Source organism: Tachypleus tridentatus, chromosome 6 (assembly GCF_004210375.1).
Source record: "Tachypleus tridentatus isolate NWPU-2018 chromosome 6, ASM421037v1, whole genome shotgun sequence".
Lineage (NCBI taxonomy): Eukaryota > Metazoa > Arthropoda > Merostomata > Xiphosura > Limulidae > Tachypleus > Tachypleus tridentatus.
The window spans coordinates 57,741,585-57,763,784 of record NC_134830.1 but is presented as its reverse complement, the minus strand read 5'-3'; the positions used below and the strand labels follow the sequence as shown (position 1 = coordinate 57,763,784).

The following is a 22,200-nucleotide window of genomic DNA, read 5'->3' as shown; positions in this document are numbered from 1 at the left end:
AGTGTATTTCTGTATCGACCAAGGCCACGTCTCCATTCAACATTCTATCAATCATCGTATCCTTCCCAAATCTGAGGGTCGACTACAACGGTTTTTCATTGTTCTCTATCCCATTCTGCCTGCACCAACTTCCCTAAATCAAGCTTGTAACCTCCCAATCCACTCAATTCTCTTTTCCTGTCTCGCTCTTCTTTTTTCGACCTAATCTCCCAATGTCTCTGCCCACCGCTTCCCTCAGAGCTAATTATAGTCACATCTTCTGTTTATACAAATGCCCATCACTCGTTATTAGGCGTTCCAATATTCAGCATTAAGTGAAAATAAACTTTTAACATGCTTCCCAATAAAATGATCAAACCTAGTTAATAAACGAAGGAACAGAAAGCTAGAGTTTAATTACAAAGCCACGAGAACAAATAGAAACACAAAATTAAAACATACGAAATCCAACAAACAAATTCAAAAGATTAAAATCTTTGTAAGCCAACAGTCTGAGAAAAAATCTCGGGCAACTTTAATTGATCACGTGTTACCAGCGTGGCGTCCACCTCGTGGCGAGTACGCGTGACACACCTGTGTTATCAACTCATTTGAATAACACGCATTTCAAAGTCTCTCACCAGTAATCGCAACGTTCATCAGTTCTGCATTTATCTTAAGTAAAGACAGCATTCACGTGATATACAGAACATCGGCAGTGGGGGGAAAGCAAGAAAAATATGAACTTGAAAACAGTTGTAAAAATGCAAAACCAAGAGAAGTTTTATAACTGAGAATTTTTCGCGCGCGCGCGTGTATGTACGTGTATAACAAACATGCAAATACTTTACCCGATGTAGTGAAAGTAGTTCTGTATAGAAATTGACGATGGTAACAAACCATAAATTGCAAAAATGTCCAATAAAAATCTACTACGTAGAGAAAAGTTTTTGTTTAATTATAAATAAATATTAGGTTATGCAAAAACGAAATCTTAAGCTCGTGATGATTTCTCACTTGCATGTAATTATCCAGTTTAAATAATCATTTATTTGAAAAACCAACAAATTATTTGTAAAACACCGCAAACGAAACAAGCTGCCACATAAAACGGATAAAAAAAATGCGACCACTGGACATTACATTTTATTATACCAAAATATTTCTTTATAACTACTTGAAACATCGAATTCACATACAAGGCTCTAAAAATCTTATCGACACGGGTTTGTCACTGTAGAAATTAAAATATAAAGAACTTGAGAACGATAATGATACATGCTCTATTTTTTTTCATATTTATGGCGAATAGTATTTTTACGTAACAACTGAAATTGTACTATTGCCACTTAATAATTTCGATCCATAGAGACAAGCCAATTTTAATATATAACAAAATATCACCGTATCCATTTCAGAACTTTATAAATGCTTTTAAAAATACGAATGAACCTTTTTACACGGTGGATTTATAATACCAGTATTGAGTTTTTCAATTAACAATGCCTTTATGCTACATGTTCTTAAGACATGAGACAACAAACTTTACAATAGTTTAAAAAATCAAAAATGTTCTCAAGGGTGGATATGCAGTGACACGTCTACATAACAATATATATAGGGACGAGTGAATTTTGGTTGGAAAATTCAAACGCAGTCATAAGGAAGTAATTAGTAATTTGAACAGAAATAAACAAGATTTGTGCATACTCTTTTGAGTACAGAAAATATGTAGTCGTTAGATGTATGTACTCAACCAACACAAAATTGATCAGATTTGGCAATAGAAGAAAATTTATCACGTACACCAACAGGTTTACAATCGTTTATGTCCTTTCAGCGATCCCAATTCCAGATTTAGAAAAGACTGGATAATTTCACAACCTCAACTATACGATTACATATTTTATTACTTGCATCACAGTTAATCACCAATCAATATAATATGGTTACATATACCTACCGTAAATACAACGTAAAATAACTCAGTTGGTCTATATTCAAATTAAATGCTATTTCATACGTTCGATTTCTGGGAAACTGAACTGAAACTTTGATATGTGTGGTGATAACTTATCTTCTAGAACGTATGAATTCTTGAAGTCTCTGGAAGAACTACAAAACAGTAGAAAATGATCATTATTTAACATAGCATCAGAGTAACAAAAAATGACTGAAAGACAGTATTTCTCTACCTGTTCTGATTTCTTTCCACAATCCCAAACTAACGTGTTCAACGACCCTTAGCTTCGAAACTACTCACTGTCCGCGAATTACTTGGCAAAAAGGCGAATATTGACCTCAATCAGAATACGGTTGGAGATAACTTTTTAAAATTACACTATGTAACAAATTTTTACTTTTTCTTGTTCCATTTCCTTTAGGCATAAGCAATTGGGAAATGGAAAAGACCTATTTTTCTCTTCAAACTTTGATTTTGTCACTTGGGTGCGTATAACGTAAACATGATGGGGGACGATATTTGGGGGCTAATACGTGAAATTGATTTACATTACAGTCGCAAATCTCGAAAAAAAAACTACTTCAGATTAACAGACGTTACAAAAATTTAGAGTAAAAGAAAAGAAAAGAAGAATTTACAACACTACACATGTCACATCCAGTGCCGACAAGGCCTTTCGCTAAATACTATGGCTCATCAGGCCGGCTGGGATCCAACATGCATAACAGTGGTTAAGACACTATTTACTCTATCAAACCGAACTTTTATGACAGGAACTAAAACAAAATGGTAAAGTGTAACTTGGTGGACCGCCCACTCCCGGTCTTCAGTAGAAATTCTGAATGGTTCTGTGATTACCGCCTACAACACCCATTCATAACGTCAGGCGGAGAATGAATAACCGCTAGGCGAGAGACTATATGACTTCTTAGAAAAGTAGGTCAGGGTTGGGCCTAACCATGATTGTGAAATCACTCCAAGGGTAATCTTAATCCACGTTCCATCATAAAGTCGTTATTCACAGTTATGAGCAGAAATGTTGTATACTCGAGACTAATTTTAAAAGTCACAGTTAAAGCATGAACACAACGTTTACGTTGCACGAACTGGTTTTCCTGAACACGTAGCGAGCAAGCGACACGAATCGGGCCTTAAACGAAAAGAACACTGGAGGCGAAACCTTCCAGTTACAAGTTAGAATCATGTCTTCGTACGAGCATTTTGATGTTCAAGCTTTATTTTACCTTAAACGAAAAAAGAACGACCAACTCATTTAAGCATTGTCTGAATGCGTTGGATGATTATAATATACGGAACTTAGAAATCTCAATTTTATTTTTTTTTCTCTCTTACTATCACAATACTGTACATAAAATAGAAGATAAACCGTTATTGTTGAAACAAAGTTAAAACAATAATACTAAGAGCGAAACAGTATTGTTAACGAAGTTTGTTGCAATGATAGTTTTATAGGTGACCTACAATATACCATACCTCAACTTCATCAGGTTATTTTGAAGTTCTGTAACTAGCACCTGGTGGCATTTGTTCGCTAACATCAAGTTCGAAAATTAACACGTTCCATTTTTATCTCTCGTGAAAATATTTTTAAAATATTATCAGAACAACATTTCAGGTTTGATAAACACATTAAATAACTGTCTTTTTGTGAAAGTTAGAAAATCAAATGCCAAAATACTAAACTCCACTATTGAACAAGTCGTTTCTTACCGTAATTTAGTTATTAAAACACCTTGGTCATTATGTGATACAGTTTTAAGTACATACATGGGTCACAGGGCGTTACGTGCTATAGTTTTTAAGGTACGTCACAACAGATATATTAAATTATAAAAATTCCATTATCAGAAAATGGCTAATGTACGGTGAAAACATTCCACGTTGTAGCTTTTTACTTTCAATAATGAGGTTATAATTATTGGAATTACTCGTATTTCCTTTTCACTTGGTGATAATTCCTAAATCAAATGTCAGAAAAACATGAGAATAAAAACGCTTTTTGTTATAAACTGAACGACAGTTACTAGTAGCTTAAACAATGAGCTACTTATGATATTGCACGGGTCCTTAAACAATGAAACAAATACTACGGAACCAAACATTTTTAGTACGACTGAGAAGTCACATTACTGTCATGCATCGTTACTAAAATGTCACTGTAATAGTTTAAGAAAAGCCATTTGTTGATAATTCTAGAGAGATTTTAAGTATCTATACGAAAATGACTCTGTACCAGAGTTGAGAGTCAACTGTTAATATAACACCATAATACTTAACAATTATCACCAGCACACTGGTATGACATTTACAATGTGTTCGACTAATATTTCATTAAATGTTCAGTCAATTTATATTGGTTACGCTTCAAAATTCTGAACTTACGAGCTGTTTTAATTCTTTCTTAGACAGGAAAACAAATCGTCAACATACTTCGTTTAAATACGAACATTTAGCTTTTAACTTAATATTAAAAATAATTAATTTAACGGTCGCCTCACAGTTTTTTTGGATAGTTAGGTGTAATTTTTTGTATAAATTCTGTTTTTACAATCATGCAACTGAAATATTTATCGAAATTGAATTTTGAAACCCGAAATAGTTTTGAAAAAACGCCAATGATTTACAAAGACATTGCAATAATTATATAAGTATAATCGTAGTGTCTCTTGCATGTCCATGTACCTACTTATCTAGATAACAGTAAGAGTACCGTCTCTTGCATGTCCATGTACCTACTTATCTAGATAACAGAAAGAGTACCGTCTCTTGTATGTCCATGTACCTACATATCTATATAACAGTAAGAGTACCGTCTCTTGTATGTCCATGTACATACTTCGCAGGATATGGGTGCATCTTTACCAGGATTGGTGTGGACGTTCATTAGGTCCATTTGGAGATACCTATAAAAATTTCAGTTTAGAACTTTGCGGATTTTATGGGCGTTTTTTACCACTACCTCACTTCCTGTGGATGGATCTTCACCAATTTTGGTACGGATGTTCAACGAGTCCGTGGGAAGATATATGTAGAAGTTTTTAGTTTTGGGTTTTTCACAACTTCGTCCCCTGTTGATGAAACTTACCAAATTTTACATTTTTGAGGGCGTTTATTACAATTACATATAACGGAGAAAACTTTTCATATCCTAAGATAACCTTTCATTAATTATGAATTTGCATAACTTCCATCCAGGGAAAGGGTGTAGCTATATAGTTATATATTTTTTCCCAAATGTACCAAACAAATTTTATATATGACGCAAAACAACGTACAACACATTTTGGAATATCAAATACATGCACTACCTAAAAACGTATGGAATACAGTTGTTGTGCTTCCTTGTTTTATTTAACGACGAACTATTATTTACTATTAAAAATGAATAAAAAAGTGCACGTGAATGGAACAAGCGTGCTCAAGTTAAACAACGTATTAAATACTTTAGCGGAAGAGTTTGTTTTTGAATTTCGCGCAAAGCTACACAAAAACTATATGTGCTAACCGTCCCTAAGTTAGCAGTGTAAGACTAGAGAGAAGACAGCTAGTCATCACCACCCACCGCCAACTCTTGGGCTACTCCTTTACTAACGAATAGTAGGATTGATCGTAACATTATAACGCCCCCATGGCTGAAAGGGAGAGCATGTTTGGTGCGACGGGGATTCGAGTCGCGACCCTCAGATTACGAGTCGAGAGCCTCAACCATCTCACCCTGGCGGGCCTGAGGAATTGTTCGATGTGATTGTGTCTAGTTATTGGCGTTATTTATCGCTAACAAAGCCCTGAAACATTTACACTTTCTACATTATTCTGCATAAAACATTCTAGTTTTAAAACAAACTGATACAGTAGCTACAAGCTGAAATAACTCAAAATATGACAATAAACTAAACAATCAAAACTTGTTTCTTAGTTTTGATACTTTGTAACGTTGATACGAAGAAAGTAAGAACTTGTAACAATTAGAATCCATTGATCCATTAGTTATTTTGAATCTGGCAGCGGGAGCTTTACTTCGTCCATTAAAAATATTCGGGGATATAAAAACTCGATACTTTATACGCGAATTGGTTTTTGTTGTTTTTTAACGATAAATAATGCACTTCATACATCGAAAACGTTTCAGTGCGTACACGTAGACATATCTTTTTCAAGTTTTGGTTGAAAACTGCCACTGAAAAGTAGCTAAAACACAAAAAAATTATCCTTACTAGAGAGCAACGTTTCCAGTCACGGCGGCGCCATTGTTTCAATCTCGGGAACGGAACAGCGATTTGACTATCGAACTGAATTGTTAACAATATGCCTCAACAATACTGATCTCGAAATGATATTGAATTGAGCGCGTCGAATTTCTTGGAACGAAAAAAAACGTTTAACATTCGATTCAAAAACTCGTAAAACTGTATAATACAGAAAATCTTCAAACGTTGAATAAGAAAATATCACACGTATGTATTATTACACTTATTACACTTTTTTTTCCTAACACGCTCTCCATTTCATATAACGGAAATACGCTTATATTTGTGTAAAATCCCACAAAGAAAAAAGCAAGACGTTTTTCATGAAGTTATTACTCACGAAACTGTGTTCATTATTTACATATTCTAAAAATCCACGAGTGAAAAACAAAGAGTGTGTGTTATAATGTACGAACTATCTACACCACAACTATCACATCCAGTGCCGACGAGGCCTTTCGCACACTACTAGGGATGGTTCATCATGTCTCTGGCGTCTTAATGACGTTTTCCTTGACTTCTGTACGTTCTGTAGTTTCAGGTTTGGGTGTCGCTTTGTAATTTGAACCACAAAAACTAGTAATGATTATAAATGTTCATTTTCTCTCTTTACGCCCCTTTAGTAACATAAATTACACTGGTTATGTCTTTCTTTACATTAACCACATAAACGTGTATAGGAACAAACAAACTACTTCGATTTGTTGAACTTAACCGTCCCCTATACAACATTTAAAAGTTTCAATTAATGACAATGTTTATAAATAAATCGTTTCCGTCATAGTGAAAGTAACAGTATTAACAAATTTTTAGTTTCAAAGTAGAGCTTATGAAACAGCAGTAATTTTTTCCACTTCTCCCTTTCCCAAATCATTTACTTTTTTCACTTCTCGTGATAGTGAAGTGGTTAGCTGTTTTCCCTACTAAATGTATTTATAAGGTAATGTTAGACACAATAAAACTTTAATATAAATTTGTAACAATTTGGATCAAGAGCTTGTAACTCAAAAATATATGTACCAAGTCAACAAAAAATCCAATTTCACAAAAATGAGAAATAATGAAAACCTTTAAGTCTTCTAGTTTAGTATCGCTTAACTTATAAGCGAAAATGTATAACATGTAACTTGCATAATGAAAACCACGTTTTTCACAACTACTTTTTATTTTTAATGAAGGCTCTCATCCGCATAGCATGTGTTACGCACAAATTGTACCCCTTTACTATGTATGAAGTACAAAATAATATCTGAACATCTGATTGTATACACAACCTAGAGTAATTAAACTATTCTACTGGGAATAAATGGTTCTCCATTAAATCCACATAGAAAAGTCGTGTTCTTGTTTGAATTTTAGTCTACGAACCTCGACAAGAACCACGTGTTCCAATATGGCGGAACCTAACCACGTTCTGCCACAGTTTATATATCTATAGGAGATTAACTTCTTAAGCAATTTAATTACTGTTGTTTGCTGCATTTACAATCTATAACCACAGTTAATAATAAACAGACTAAACGTTTCAGTGACCTAAGTCTTTATCTTTTACCTGGTGTTTGGTTCCTGAACTGACATGGCGGGATGAAAGCAAATCTTGTTGGTAGGGAAAAATTCCACGTGTCCTGATTATAGAGTTGGAGTCCTGTAAAGTTCCTACTGGTATGAAATGAGGGCCATAGTAATAGAAATTACTGTATACCACTTATCTAAGGCTCCTCCCATAGCAACAGTTCAGTCTTTCGTGTTTCTTATAATCTGTCTTAGGTAAATAACCACAGACTAGAAGACTAGAGCTGATAGTGCATACTGAACAACTTGAAGCTACAAGAAGCCCTTAATTAGAACAAAGATCGCTTTACTGACTCACGACATGTGTAGTTGTACGAACCCCTTCTCCCTTTGGCTAACTGGAGACACAAAACTTAGATTCTGATAGAATCTTAGATCTTTATTACGTTATTCGGCTTTTCCGAGGAGATTATTCTCCTGCTCCCAAATTACTTTACGTAACGTTTCTCCGACTCCACAATTAACACTTTTGTAGCCCTTCATACTCTATTCCACATATCCACTACCCCTTAATTTCCCCTCCCCTTCCAAACGAGAACGAGGCCGAATGTCAAGGCAGTAGAAAACGGCTCTTAAGACCAGCCAATCAGCGATAACCAGACTCACTGATGCCAGTATTGACGTCAGGAGAATTTACCAATCAAAGAATGTAAACGTGGGTTTCCGCTTGCCGACAGAGAACAACTGATACCGCTGAATGCTTACCTTCTACACGACTACTGAGTAAAAATGCGCATGTTCCGAAGTTAAGACAGCTTTTATAGCTTTATCAAATGCACTTTAGGATATTTAAAAGTTCCCATTTTTTATTGTTGTGGTTAGTTTGCTGATGAAAGGCTTGTACAAAACATGACTATTTTTTTTAAGTAAAAATAACTTCCTCCGGGTTATCTGACAACTCTTCTGTTTAAATATCCAATTAGTTTTCATGCCAAATAAAAACACATTCCAATATTAAAATATCAAGTAAACTGAAATTCATGATATAGTAGAGAAACATATGGCCTCTATACGTTTTAAAACACTGTCTTTAAAAAAAAAAAAACAGAATAACTTGTATACACACACACATTTGTCAAAGAGTTGTTTTTTAACCGCTGGACAAACTGGGTAACCGATGGTTAATCTAAGCCTACTGAGTTTAAAGAAAGTTTATACCTAGTAACAATCTAGAGGGTTTTGAACGTTTACAAAGCGATTATTTAGTCGCATTTTAAATATAAAATATTATGACACTTCACGTAATAATGATAACAAAACGAACAGAACGTTGAAATATGGTTTGCCTTTTATTAAAAAAACAAACTAAATTGGAATTTATGTGTTCAACCATGTGAATCGGGTCCTCCAGTAATTAAAACTTTTGTTCATCTGCGTTGTTGCACAGCAGGTTATCTCCAACGTCGATGTATAACTGAAAACACGAACGATCTCCAACATATTTATACACCACTTCTGACTTTAGTGGGTTTTTTTTCTTCACCATTTACTTTTATTTCTGTATATTTTGCCATTGAGCGTATTTGGATTAAAATTTAAGATTTGATATTTTCATTCCATTGTTTTGTGTTTACTGAAAACCTTTCACACATGATGATAAGTTCTCATTTTATACGTGTATTACTAACACACACACACATCTCGTAACATTCAACCTTTTCACATAGTTTAGTGCAACGTTCATAACCTAAGGAGCCCTTTTAATATAACATGTTTTTGCGGGCCCCTAAATATATTCATATTGTTTTATAAAGCTGTATTTAAAAATCAAATATTTTAATTCACATACATTTAATTTTACGAAAAATAATTTTTATTCTATAATAATAGCGGACCCCGGCTTGAGATACTCTGGTCTAGTGGTACGGTTTAGATAAAAGTGCACTATGCTTATCAATCTGATTAAGAAACTCCAAATACTTATAGAAGCACAGGTAAAGAAAGGTATTTTCACACAATCGAATTACAGAAAAGAAAAAAAAATGCATAATTCATCTGATTCCATGGAAAAACAACAGAAAAAACACACGCGGAAAAGTCCAAAAGGAACTGAAGAAGGCTTAACCCTAAATTCAAAAATAATGTGCCTTTTCGATTTAGTGGAGTTTGTCTTTTTTATATTGGACATTGTACTATAACTAATATCACTGCAATCTTCATGGCAATTAGTTTTGCGTATACTATTACAGTGTTGGTATTGCAGAAAACGGTTCGCGTGTCACAAGTCATTATTTTCAAAAAGTGAATTACTCTATCGTTGAATCTAGTGAAACATACGGAACAATACTGTTATTTAGTGTACTTTTAAAAATAACATAATTCTGAAATACTCAGCGTGAGTTCTAAGGGAATTTCTATTGTATATAGTTGACGACACATGCAGGTTTTATTTATTTTTTAGGCTTGAACAGTCTAGTTGGTTTGTTGTTTGCCGTTAAACCCTTTGAAGTTGTACATTTGCAAGAAAAAAATCCTGACGACTGCGCTTTGTTCTAAAACAATATGTGGAAAAATATTAAGATTTTTTTTTAAAAGTACAAATTGTTCTTTATAGAAAACCTATGTTCCATCCCTCAGTAATGTTATATTCTATGTTCAAGCCCTCCAACTTTACTGGCCTTCAACAAGTGACTTTCAAAAATCAGTCATGTCTAGAACTTTATAGTTGGTGCACATTTATAAATTTGATTAAAATTCATCCATCCAATCTTGAAATATCCTGCCCATAAGATGGAAACGGACACACGAGGAGTGTGAGAAATTAACGTATCCCGTTCTGCTCTTCGAAGTAGTTGGGTCATACAAATAGGTATTTACAAAAAATAATAATGCAATACTTAAATTAACATGGGTTCTGCTATAAAACTATACCGCTGTTTTCCATAGTTGTTTTATCTCTTGTTTTTAGCACGCACAATATTTCTCTCATTGACTCTTTAACACCAACAGAAATAAAGAAATGATGGTGGTAAATCTAATTGAATCTAGGATATATTTGTCTCAACGCGAATAACATATTTTTAATGAGGTTGGAGGAGAAAGTATTCCGTATAAACAAACGCAGTAAATAGTGAAGGTAGTGGATTTCTGTACTTGGCGATTACAAGGCATATGCTGACCATAAAAATGACATCCCAGTTGTGTATTAATCGCTGTGCAGTATAAAATATTTATTTTGAGATTTATAACTTTTCCACTCTAACGTCCTTGCTGTTACAGTAACTCTATCCTTATAAGCTACTTAAATGTTAGTTTTTGTTTTTTTATAACGGCTTCTATCGAAGTAAAAATCCGAAACAAGTATAATCGCATAACACGCCATTTTTTCTTATATCACGTGACATTCCATATTCTTTAAAACTTAATGGGCTGCAAGGTCTTGTAGCTAATCTTAACGCAAGATGTCGTCGCTGATTCGGAAAACATCGAATAAAGTAAAAATTCTAGGCCTTAAATGTTCTTATCTGTTTTAAATTCGCTAGTTTTTTTTTTTATCTACAATTCAAAACACTAAGTTCATAATAAACATGACCTTTATGAGAAATAGATAATATCAACTGATAAATAATTTTAAATTTATGTCAAATAGAGTTTAAGATTGATACAGAGAAATTCCAGTATTTTCTTCGTGATAAAGTTCCTACTGTTAAACAGAACAATAATTATTCATTGCATATATTATGCAATACAAGTTATTACCTTTTTTCCAAATACAAAAATATACTAGAGTAGAAGTCCCTAAAAACAAAATATTGTGTATCAATGTTTGTTTGATTGTTGCTAATCTCAAAGTTACACATTGGTCTGTCTGTGGGGTTTCTACCGCGAGGATCGAAACCAGATATTGAACGTTGTAAGTGCTCAGTCTCAGCTACATGAAGTGATTTATCAACTTTAAAATTGTTTCTCTCACGGATTATTTAATGGCACTTGAACAAAAAATTGACGAAACGTTTTTATTAGAAATGATTAAAAAGTTTATCCACTCCTCTGCGTGTATTTTTATGCACGTATATACGAAGAAATTATTTCTATATATTTCGGTTTATCTTGGTTCTAGTGACAAAATGGATGTGTTTTATATAACTACACAAAATGTGTTGATTTGGTTTGTTTTGAATTTCGCTCAAAACTACACGAGAGCTATCTTCGCTAGCCGTCCCTAATTTAGCAGTGTAAGACTAGAGGGAAGGCAGCTAGTCATCACCACCCACCGCCAACTCTTGGGCTACTCTTTTACCAATGAATAGTGGGATTCACCGTACCATTATCACGCCCCCACGGTTGAAAGGACAAGCATGTTTGGTGTGACGGTGACTCGAGTGCCTTAATCACCTGGTCATGCCGGGCCTAGCTTATGTACAACATAACACCTTATTTCATCTCTCTCTTTCCGGTAAGTTTAGTTGTATAAAGTCAGTGTTAAAGTGATGGTATTTTAAGGCATTCATATGATTTTAATGCTCAGAATGTTCCAGTAGCAAGTGTAGTTGTGCTCGGATATGATATATAAATAAAATATCCCCTCTTTTATGTTAAGAAGTTTTCAATATCTTAACCATTAAATAATAATCTCAACAAAAACTTTCCTGCAACATTTTTCCTTGTTGTAGTTTGTGCCCTTGACTAAAGCTATAGTGATAAATATACGAAAGAGCGTTTCTGTCGTCAACATTATGGTCAGTCAGGGATGAAAATTATATCACTTGAATAACAAAGCTAAAGTATCAAACGATCATTTTTTTATTCCTATCCAGAATGAAAACTTAAAAGCATCAAAAACAGAGCACTCATTTTTTCTTCACGTGAAGAGAAAAGAAAAACACTCACTGACAAAATAAGGTTTATTCAGTTGTGACTTGTTTGACAGTTTAGCAAGAGTTAATATAGTAATTATTAAATTTAATTTAATGATGCCGTTTTTCTTCTCTTTGAAAATTACAAATATTAAAAAAGTAAAACCTGATTTATGAATATATTTCATTCGTTAATTTATCTGGAAAACATTGTTTCTTAAGTAATTATTATATTGTATTCATTAATTTATCTGTAAAGCACTGTTTTTGAAGTAATTATATTGTATTCATTAATTTATCTGTAAAGCACTGTTTTTGAAGTAATTGTTATATTGTATTCATTAATTTGTCTGTAAAGCACTGTTTTTGAAGTAATTGTTATATTGTATTCATTAATTTATCTGGAAAGCACTGTTTTTGAAGTAATTGTTATATTGTATTCATTAATTTGTCTGGAAAGCACTGTTTTTGAAGTAATTATTATATTGTATTCATTAATTTATCTGGAAAGCACTGTTTTATAAATAATTATTATATTGAGTTCACAAACTGAAGATCTTCAATCAGAAGTGGTTTTCTGTAATTTTAATATTTGGGAGTTTCATAATGAAAGAAAAAGTAGTTTCTGGAAATAATGTTTAAAACATATAAATATGAAGCTCATGACTTTACAATTAAGTATTAGATACCAAAAATAAAAGTTTTAAGCTGAAAATACTAGTTTCATACATACATCTGTAATTCATCCCTGATATTAATTGTTCACTTCCAACTTTTTTTGCCATGACAAACTTTACAAACTAGTATGAGTATAGGCTGTAGACATTAATAATAATTAATTTGAAATAACTATACATACTTTTAATTATCATTATTATACAGAAATGTGTCTGCATGTTCTAGAAATTGTTGTATTAGAGAACCGTCTTCAGGACCTCATTTAACTGCTTTGTTTCTATAGCCATAATAAAATGTACCAAAAACAACTTGTTTTTCTAAAAAATGAAAATTGCTCAATTTAAAAACCAACATTGCTGCTGTTTGTATGATAAAAAAGTACTAAGGTGTTTTACAAAAAATTGCCATATTTCAAAAAACACACTTTCAAACAAAAAATTGTTTTACAACCTCCAAATTAATTTCTCATAAAAACTGCTTATCATGCTTTTTTAAACAAGATATCTTCCAATAATAGTAAACTAGCATATTTTGAAACACCTTTAAAAATTATATTCTGTATTAACTCTCTATTACAATTTCCATGAATAATATTTCTTACATAATTCAAATTTCAAACGAAATGCTTAGAATTATTATGCACCATTGCTTTATTATGTGTTAAAAAACACTTTTAAAAAAGGAATATTTTGAATGATAAAAAAACATTTTGAAATAAATAGCTTTAATAATCCACTTTCAATTTTTTATAACTTGGACAAACAAAAACTTTTAATTTTATCTTTAAAATAGAAAAATGTATAGTTTATAATTTGTCATGGTTAGGTAAACCAATATCAGTTCAGATAATCATAAGTTTTAATAATTTTTATTTTTCCTCAGTTTTCCCCTTCTTTTATTCATAAATTTATTATATTTTTCAAGAAAAATAATAATTAAATGTTTAAATTTATTTCCAGAATAACCTAAGAAAGAAAAACAAAAGTAAATTTTTTAATACCAACTTTGAAGTGCCTGTATGTAACAAATTGCCTCCACATATTGGGCTAACTTAAACATTTTGTTAGTAATGCCTAATGTTTCAGTTTAGAATTTTATTTTATTAACTCTTTTATCATAAAGATGAAATAATAGTACCAAAGGTTAGCTCTCACATCTAAGATAGAAGAATAATACCTGTCAGAACTTATTGTTAAAGATATCAAACAGGACTTATTGTCGAAGATATCAAACATCTTGCTCAATCCAACAGTGGGTTGTTTGCATTAATATGCATAATTTCCACAAAAATTTTAGTTGAAGGAATCTATATAATTATTATTTTATAATAATAAAACTGTATAAACTGAGTTTATTTTCTATCCAACAGTAAACCTCAGATAGGCCTATTCTAATTCTCTAACAAGTTTTGAATAATATTTAAGCCTTAGTTTCTAAGTGAGAAATGAAACAAAAATCTCTCTCTCTTCCTTTTTTTCACACCTTTGTCCTGTGGCTAATTTTTTAATGTAATGTATAGTGATAAGTTTTAAAAGGCATGTTTAAAAATCAGTCTTTTGCAAAATTTGGGGTGCATCCTTCCAGGAGGACAGGGAAAAAATTTCATGAAAAATGCAACTGATTAAGGTAGAGTCAATGGTACAACAGGGAAACATTAAGAGTAAGTGTATTAGTATTTTTCATTGTTGAATGTAATAAGTAACTACTACAACACATATAACATTTTAATGAGTATTGCTGTGTTTCATTTCATCATTTACAAAACCATAAGAAACCACATTTATTTAATGGAGGACATGGATAACAGAAGTTGTATAACAGAAGTGATATAAATGACAAAATTATAAATTAAACATAAATGTTTTTCAGTTTGTGTAGTTTTATAAAGATTTCCATAAATATGCTCATCAATAAATTGTGATGGAGAGAAGTGGGCATTGTTGTTGTATAAGGGTCCATTGCTAGAACCAGATTGTCAAGTTTCTTTACCACTGTTGTTGTGTAACTGTACACCAGTTTATCAAGTGTTTCTTCACCATTGTTGTTATGTAAGTGTATGCCAGATTATCAAGTGTTTCTTCACCATTGTTGTTATGTAAGTGCATGCCAGATTATCAAGTGTTTCTTCACCATTGTTGTTATGTAAGTGTAACCAGAGTATCAAGTTTCTTCACCATTGTTGTTATGTAAGTGTATGCCAGATTATCAAGTGTTTCTTCACCATTGTTGTTATGTAAGTGTATGCCAGATTATCAAGTGTTTCTTCACCATTGTTGTTATGTAAGTGTATGCCAGATTATCAAGTGTTTCTTCACCATTGTTGTTATGTAAGTGTATGCCAGATTATCAAGTGTTTCTTCACCATTGTTGTTATGTAAGTGTATGCCAGATTATCAAGTGTTTCTTCACCATTGTTGTAAGTAACTGTACACCAGATTATCAAGTGTTTCTTCACCATTGTTGTTATGTAAGTGTAACCAGAGTATCAAGTTTCTTCACCATTGTTGTTATGTAAGTGTATGCCAGATTATAAAGTGTTTCTTCACTATTATTGTTATGTAAATATATGCCAGATTATCAAGTGTTTCTTCACCATTGTTGTAAGTACCTGTACACCAGATTATCAAGTGTTTCTTCACCATTGTTGTTATGTACGTGTCCACTAGATTATCAAGTGTTTCTTCACCAATAAGAAATGTACTGGAATAAAACGTTTAAGAATGTTCAAAGGTCTTATTTTACCTGTTATCTCCAAGGGGGAGCCTTATGCATTATGTAGATGTACAAGGTAGATTGTTGGGTTTTATTTCGCTTGAAAACACGAGAAGTTATTTTTGTAAATACAATGTTTAAAACTGTTTAACAAGTTTTTTTTCTTCTTAAATCTCAGTTTTGAATAAAAACAGTACTCGCGGTGACTTGAATATTTATTTGTAATGGACGGTGGGAAGTAATGAATCATTATTAAATTTGCTTCACCTGCGTATGTAAAACACGTAATATTAAGAAACCGAAATAATTTCAGCATTGGTTTTACAAAGCAGATGGAAGTGGCTTGCAGTATCCGTACGATGAAACGAAGTCTTCGTTTTGCGAAGTATCGATCATTCTCTCATAATTTAAAGACTAATTTTATTGCGATCAGATTAATCAACATTAAGTTTTCCTGATTGCTTGTATAAATGCATATCGTGATTTTGTTGAGATTCATTGCCCGAGGTAACGGTGATCTTTACATTAGGTTATAGACATCCATATTTCCGGTGTAGATATAATTACACTGCTTTTAAATTAAAACAGTTGAAAGAAAGTTTAGTTCCTGCATTGTTCGTTGCTGTAAGATTCGAAACGATACGAATCATGCTAAGTTTTTTAATGAAAATTTAAAACATTTTATGGCGGTCCGGCATTGGCTAGGTGGTTATAGCATTCTTCTCATAATCCGAGGGTCGCGGGGTCGAATCCCCGTCACACCAAACATGCTCGCTCTTTCAGCCGTGGGTGCATTTATTACGATAAACGTTACATAATGAAATACATATACGATAAAAGATTTCCTCTTGAAACATAAAATTAAGATTGGTGTTCTTGTTATCACGAATTCCAAATATTCAAAGGTTCACACAAACATTATAGAAGGGCTTTATTTACACATTTACTTAAAATATGAAGATATATATACTTTAAACGCCGACTTGGTTACTCAGAATTATCGCGTTATTGGTTTTCAAACACACACTGTAAAACTTTTCGTTCTTTACGGTAGATTGGTTTGGTTTGAATTTCGCCAAAGCTACACGAGGGCTATCTGCACTAGCCCTCCCTTATTTAGCAGTGTAATACTAGAGGGAAAGCAGCTAGTTATCATCACTCACCGCCAACTATTGGGCTACTCTTTTACCAACGAATAGTGGTATTGACCGTCACTTTATAACGCCCCCATGGCTGAAATGGCAAGCATATTTGGTGGGACGGGGATCCGAACTTTATAGTAGAAACGATAACCCTAGTTTTCATTACTTAATATGCATCATATTCAGAAAATTGTGATAAAAAGACAAACCTTCTTACAATTTCCAAGACTACTGCTTGTCAAAGATACATACACAAATATTTCCAAACTTCACAGGGTATTAATCCACATAGCTATACATAATAGTACACTACAGGTTTTAACTCGAACGTCAATGGAACGTGGCAGTATGAGCATCCACATGTGATACGGTAAACCTAACCAACGTATCAATTATTGTACGTTATGAAACTGGGCTTGAAAAATTCAAATACGTTTATTCTAGTCATAGAAGTTTTACAGAGCTCTTCTTTGTAAAGCAAAAACTTCAAATCTTAAGGAGCTGTGTATTTTTTCTCTGAACTATTTCAAATAACGCTTCAATTGTTACAATAATCTCCATTACGCCATATGATGAGTCTATCATCAAGTTGTACATTTTCTATTATTCGAATCCATTTTTAAATACACATCTACTTACAAAGTAAAGTAGCAACTGGCTAGTTTTCCACATTTATTTGTATTAAAGTATTTCTCAGAATCACGAGTGATAACATACTACATCTAGTGCTCTCGAGGCTTTATTTTCCAACAACATACAAGTGGTAATTTTGCACTACTTAATCGTGAAAATTAATACTCAGTCGTGGTTATAATGGGTATGGTGGACACGCCCTTTTAGTTTTTGTTAATTACTTATAAACAAAGTGCATAAAAAAATGAAAAATTCGTGTACACTTACATACAGTTGATCCAGCGCCCTCTGTACCTATACTACAGTACTTACTTCCACTGTCAAGATGCCACGACGTACACCCCACAGTTGTTAGTATTTTAGGGTGATTGTCCTCTTAGAGATCAACTTAAGCTTACTTAGAATGTGAATGTAAACCACATAGGTCGTCTGCTGTTACAAAACAGGAGGAATAGAATCAAGCAGTATCTTAACTATTTTATTTCTTCTAAGAGTTTGTTTTCACGATTACGTAAATAACAGAAAGAAAATACATTTAAGTTATGTTTATAATATTACGGTTTTGCTTTAGCGCGAGCAGCACAGTAATCTATACATATTAAATAACACAAAGACACTGCCCTCCACCACCCAAAAAAAAACGAAGTGTTAACAGTATTCTATAGTATGTAAAATTACTACTATACACTTGACTAAACAAAATTAAAGTTGTTACTTAGTACATTTGTTAAGGAACATTTGGAACATAAAACAACCAGATATTTTCTTCCCGTTTTATTATTATGATTGTTTCATCGTATCTAAAATATGAAATGCGAATATAAACTTGTTAACAGCGTTCCAGGTTTCGTAAAAGAAGAAACAATGTTACACATGTGTCTCTAGTTTGACGTACGGAGTATTTTTGGAAAGTCTACATTCCGTAACCGACGTCATCTGTTTGAGCTTCTGAAATAATAATAATTCCGCCCTAACAGAGATCCATCCATCTAACTCTTAGTTTATACTTACGTTTCAGACGGATCTTTCACGGCCACAAGAGTATGTAAACATAAAAAACATACAAACGACATACAAGGTAATTGACACTGAGCTAAACTAAATAATACGAAATTAGGACTAATATGATTACAAAAACTAATCGTGTCATCTTTAGCAGAATAATTAATGCAATACAAGTCCTAAATATTAAGAAAAATTAAAACGAAATCACTCAAGACGGTTAAAAACCTTCATAACAGCTGAAGCTTCACGTGTGTAAGATATTCATGACTTGAAGATTGGAAACTTTGATCTTTTTTATATTTGTATTAAGCACATATTAATTTGTATACGAGTTACAAATGTGATTCTATGCTTTGTAACACTACAGTTTTAAATAGAGGCTGGGCTATTACCAATAACTTAGTCAAAGCAACCTACCTATATAGACCAGAATTAAAAACTAACCCGTGCCCTGTATACATAATTGAATAAACTGGTCAAATTATGTGTGTGTTTTTATTTAGCAAAGCCACCACGGGCTATCTGCTGAGTCCACCGAGAGGAATCGAACCCCTAATTTTAGCGTTCTATGGTCAAATTATAATTACGCATATTCATAAGATACAAACACTTTTACCGGTTAGGAAGCACTGATTCGTCTGGTTTACAACAGTCTGATTCATTAGTTTTATAAACACATTAAATATACATGTGTAAGAGTGACAGTGAGTTTTTTTACACGAATTAACCTATATTTCAACACAACAGTAAATCAAGTTTTATATACATTTGTTGGCTCTACGTTTCTCATCTTTTGACAGCACAATTACATTTGTACAGTTCTAAATTTATTGATATAGCTAAACAATGTTGAAACATGTCAAACAAACACTACGCCAACGGTTTCTTACAGCATGATATCAAAGTCTCACACACACGAGTTAACTCTATGTTCATAAATGTAAATATAATAAAGGTTCATTCCATTTACAGATGTTTGTTGTGTTTCTAAACATTACGGCTTACTAGTAAGTATAATTTCACACACAACTTTTTTTAAACCTTACGGCTTACAAGTAAGTATAATTTCACACACATCTTTTGGTTGTACGTTTCGAAGCAACGATAGTATGACAAAATCAAGTTTCATGTACTCGTTTAATGCGTGTTTCTAAACAAACATCAGGGTAAGAGTTTCATACACGCTAAAAGGCTGTATATTTATTTCACACGTCTATTATTATCTAGATAATAACTGAAACGCATGCACGACTTTTGTCTGATATTACAACCATTTGAAATTTTGAGTATAATTAGCGTTGAATATGTAAATTTGTAAATATTAAAAATATAGTCCTAACGAATCTGAGTACATATCTAACAGAAGTACCCATATAAATACCGCGAATTCACCAACACGAATCTTGACTTACATGAAGCAAAACATTCAATTTTTATACCACTCTCAATACACACGTTTTCCTACCTTTTCCTCTCATTTTAAAACTAGTTCTATAAACACTTACGCATCCAGAAGAGAAAATCAACTGTTTTGACATTTACATCAAACAGCACACGATAACTCTTATCGTACCAGAAAACGATTTGACCAATCTACAATCTGTGAATCTACTATTTACTTACTCCTTACCCTAATTTTACGTTTCTTCACTAAGTTGCATTTTACTTCCTACCACAGAAATGTGGTTTAAAGCGACTAAGAGCAGTTTACAAATGTTATAATCGCAAAATTGTTAAATGATTTCAAGTGAACGTAAACTTGTTTCACCTTTTTTGTGTGACAGTTGAATTCGCTTGATGAATGCGTGCAAAACGCGTCTTTATCCATTATTTTTAACGTAATAAATGTTAAACAAAACAACTACACAAAAGTGTATTTTTATACGATCTTTCAAAAGATGGATCATCAAAAATCTATTTTACTCGGAACCCATCCTAGTATATCCCCCTCTCAAAATCAAATGGCACAGCCCATCCTGCCTAACAAGCCGATGGGGTGGTGGGTCTGTTATCACGTGCTTCCCTGCCCCGCCGACAACCGACACACCAAAAGTACTTGCTACAGTACGCTGCTCTAAGGTTCGTATTATATATGAATAAAAAATAGGCCCTCTGGGTATGTTGTCAGGCTGACGAAGAAAGATGGTGACAGGCGTAATAATGTGTGTGTGTGTGTGTGTGTTTACATGTTCTTGTGCTGTAAATTTCTTATTTTGCTTGGTTTAATTGCAAAAGCAAAGACGGAAAAACACCCTAATATACAAACATATTTGCATGCCTATTCGTAAGTGTTGTCCAAAAACGAAGATGTTCAGGCGTTTGAAAACGTCCCAGTTTCTGTAACCTCCAAACTACGAAACGCAACGTATGTCAAATCAGTATAGTACAAAAGTACCGACTGATTACTACAACAGTATAACTTCATATCGAAACCTCCCACGTTAACTACAACTTTATATTGAAAGTGTAGTGGTTTTTGTTTTAGGGAAAAGCCACATTGGACTAACTACTGTGTCTATCATGAGCAATCGAACTACCGGATTTTAGCATCACAAGTCTGTAAACTTATCGTTGTCCCGGGAGGATTCCAGTGTTAACTAGTATAAATGTACAATATGATATCGTAATGCTCTGGTGATAACTGCAATAATTGTACAATGTGATTATGCACGAGTGCAGTGTTGACTTAGTACAACTGTACAAGCTGATTACGGAACATTCTAGTGTTAATTACTACAACTGTACAATCTAATATCAAAATAACTCCTTCGTGAACTAACAAATAACATTTTGGTGTAACTTACTACTCCATCTCGGCTGTTCCATCCTCTTAAAATAATTAAATAAAAATCTTAAAGTTAGCCCTTATAATTCATATATTTATCAAGCTTTTTATTAAACTCACTCTTTTCACTGAAGATCACTCCTACCCTGTCATAGTTTATACTCGTGTCCCCTAGTCCTACTGTTCTCACTGTTCAATACAAAAAATGATGATACATCAAAACTATCCAATTTACGATCTTAAACATTTGATTAAGATACCTCTCCACTCTTCTTTTTTTTCAACAGAAAATAATTTGAAAAATTTCAGTTTCTCCTGATGCAACCCCACCATCCCAAACACTTTTCTAGTAACCCTTCTCTGAACCCTTCCAACAATTCAATTCAGTGTCTTTCTTAGGGTAAGAAGCCCAAAACTGAACACAGCACTCCAAATGTGGCCTAACCAGTTACCTATACAATAAAGTTATAACCTCTTTAGACTTGTATTCAATATTTCTATTAATACAGCATGAAATCGTATTTGCACAACCACTAGCAATAGTACACTGCTTGGACAGACTGATCAACTATTACACCAAGATCCCTTTCTTTCATGACATTGTTAAAGTTATTCCCATCCACATTATACTCGTAGTTCAAATTATGATAACCCACATGCTATATCT

At 33.0% G+C, this 22,200-nt stretch overlaps 1 protein-coding gene across 6 annotated transcripts in view; it reads right to left on the bottom strand.

The window, feature by feature from the left end:
* The window catches only part of LOC143252594 (insulin-like growth factor 2 mRNA-binding protein 1), a 75,879-nt gene that overhangs the window by 26,035 nt on the left and 27,644 nt on the right, over window positions 1-22,200 (bottom strand). The window contains exon 1 of one of the 6 annotated variants that reach the window (XM_076504962.1): window positions 7,763-8,287. The exons of 4 other annotated variants lie outside the window; for them this stretch is intronic. In XM_076504962.1, the coding sequence (XP_076361077.1) occupies window positions 7,763-7,788 (26 nt within the window). In that variant the 5' untranslated portion in view covers window positions 7,789-8,287. Of the gene's footprint in view, window positions 1-7,762; window positions 8,288-22,200 lie in introns of those variants that run through there. One more of the 6 variants, XM_076504961.1, reaches the window with a different exon arrangement.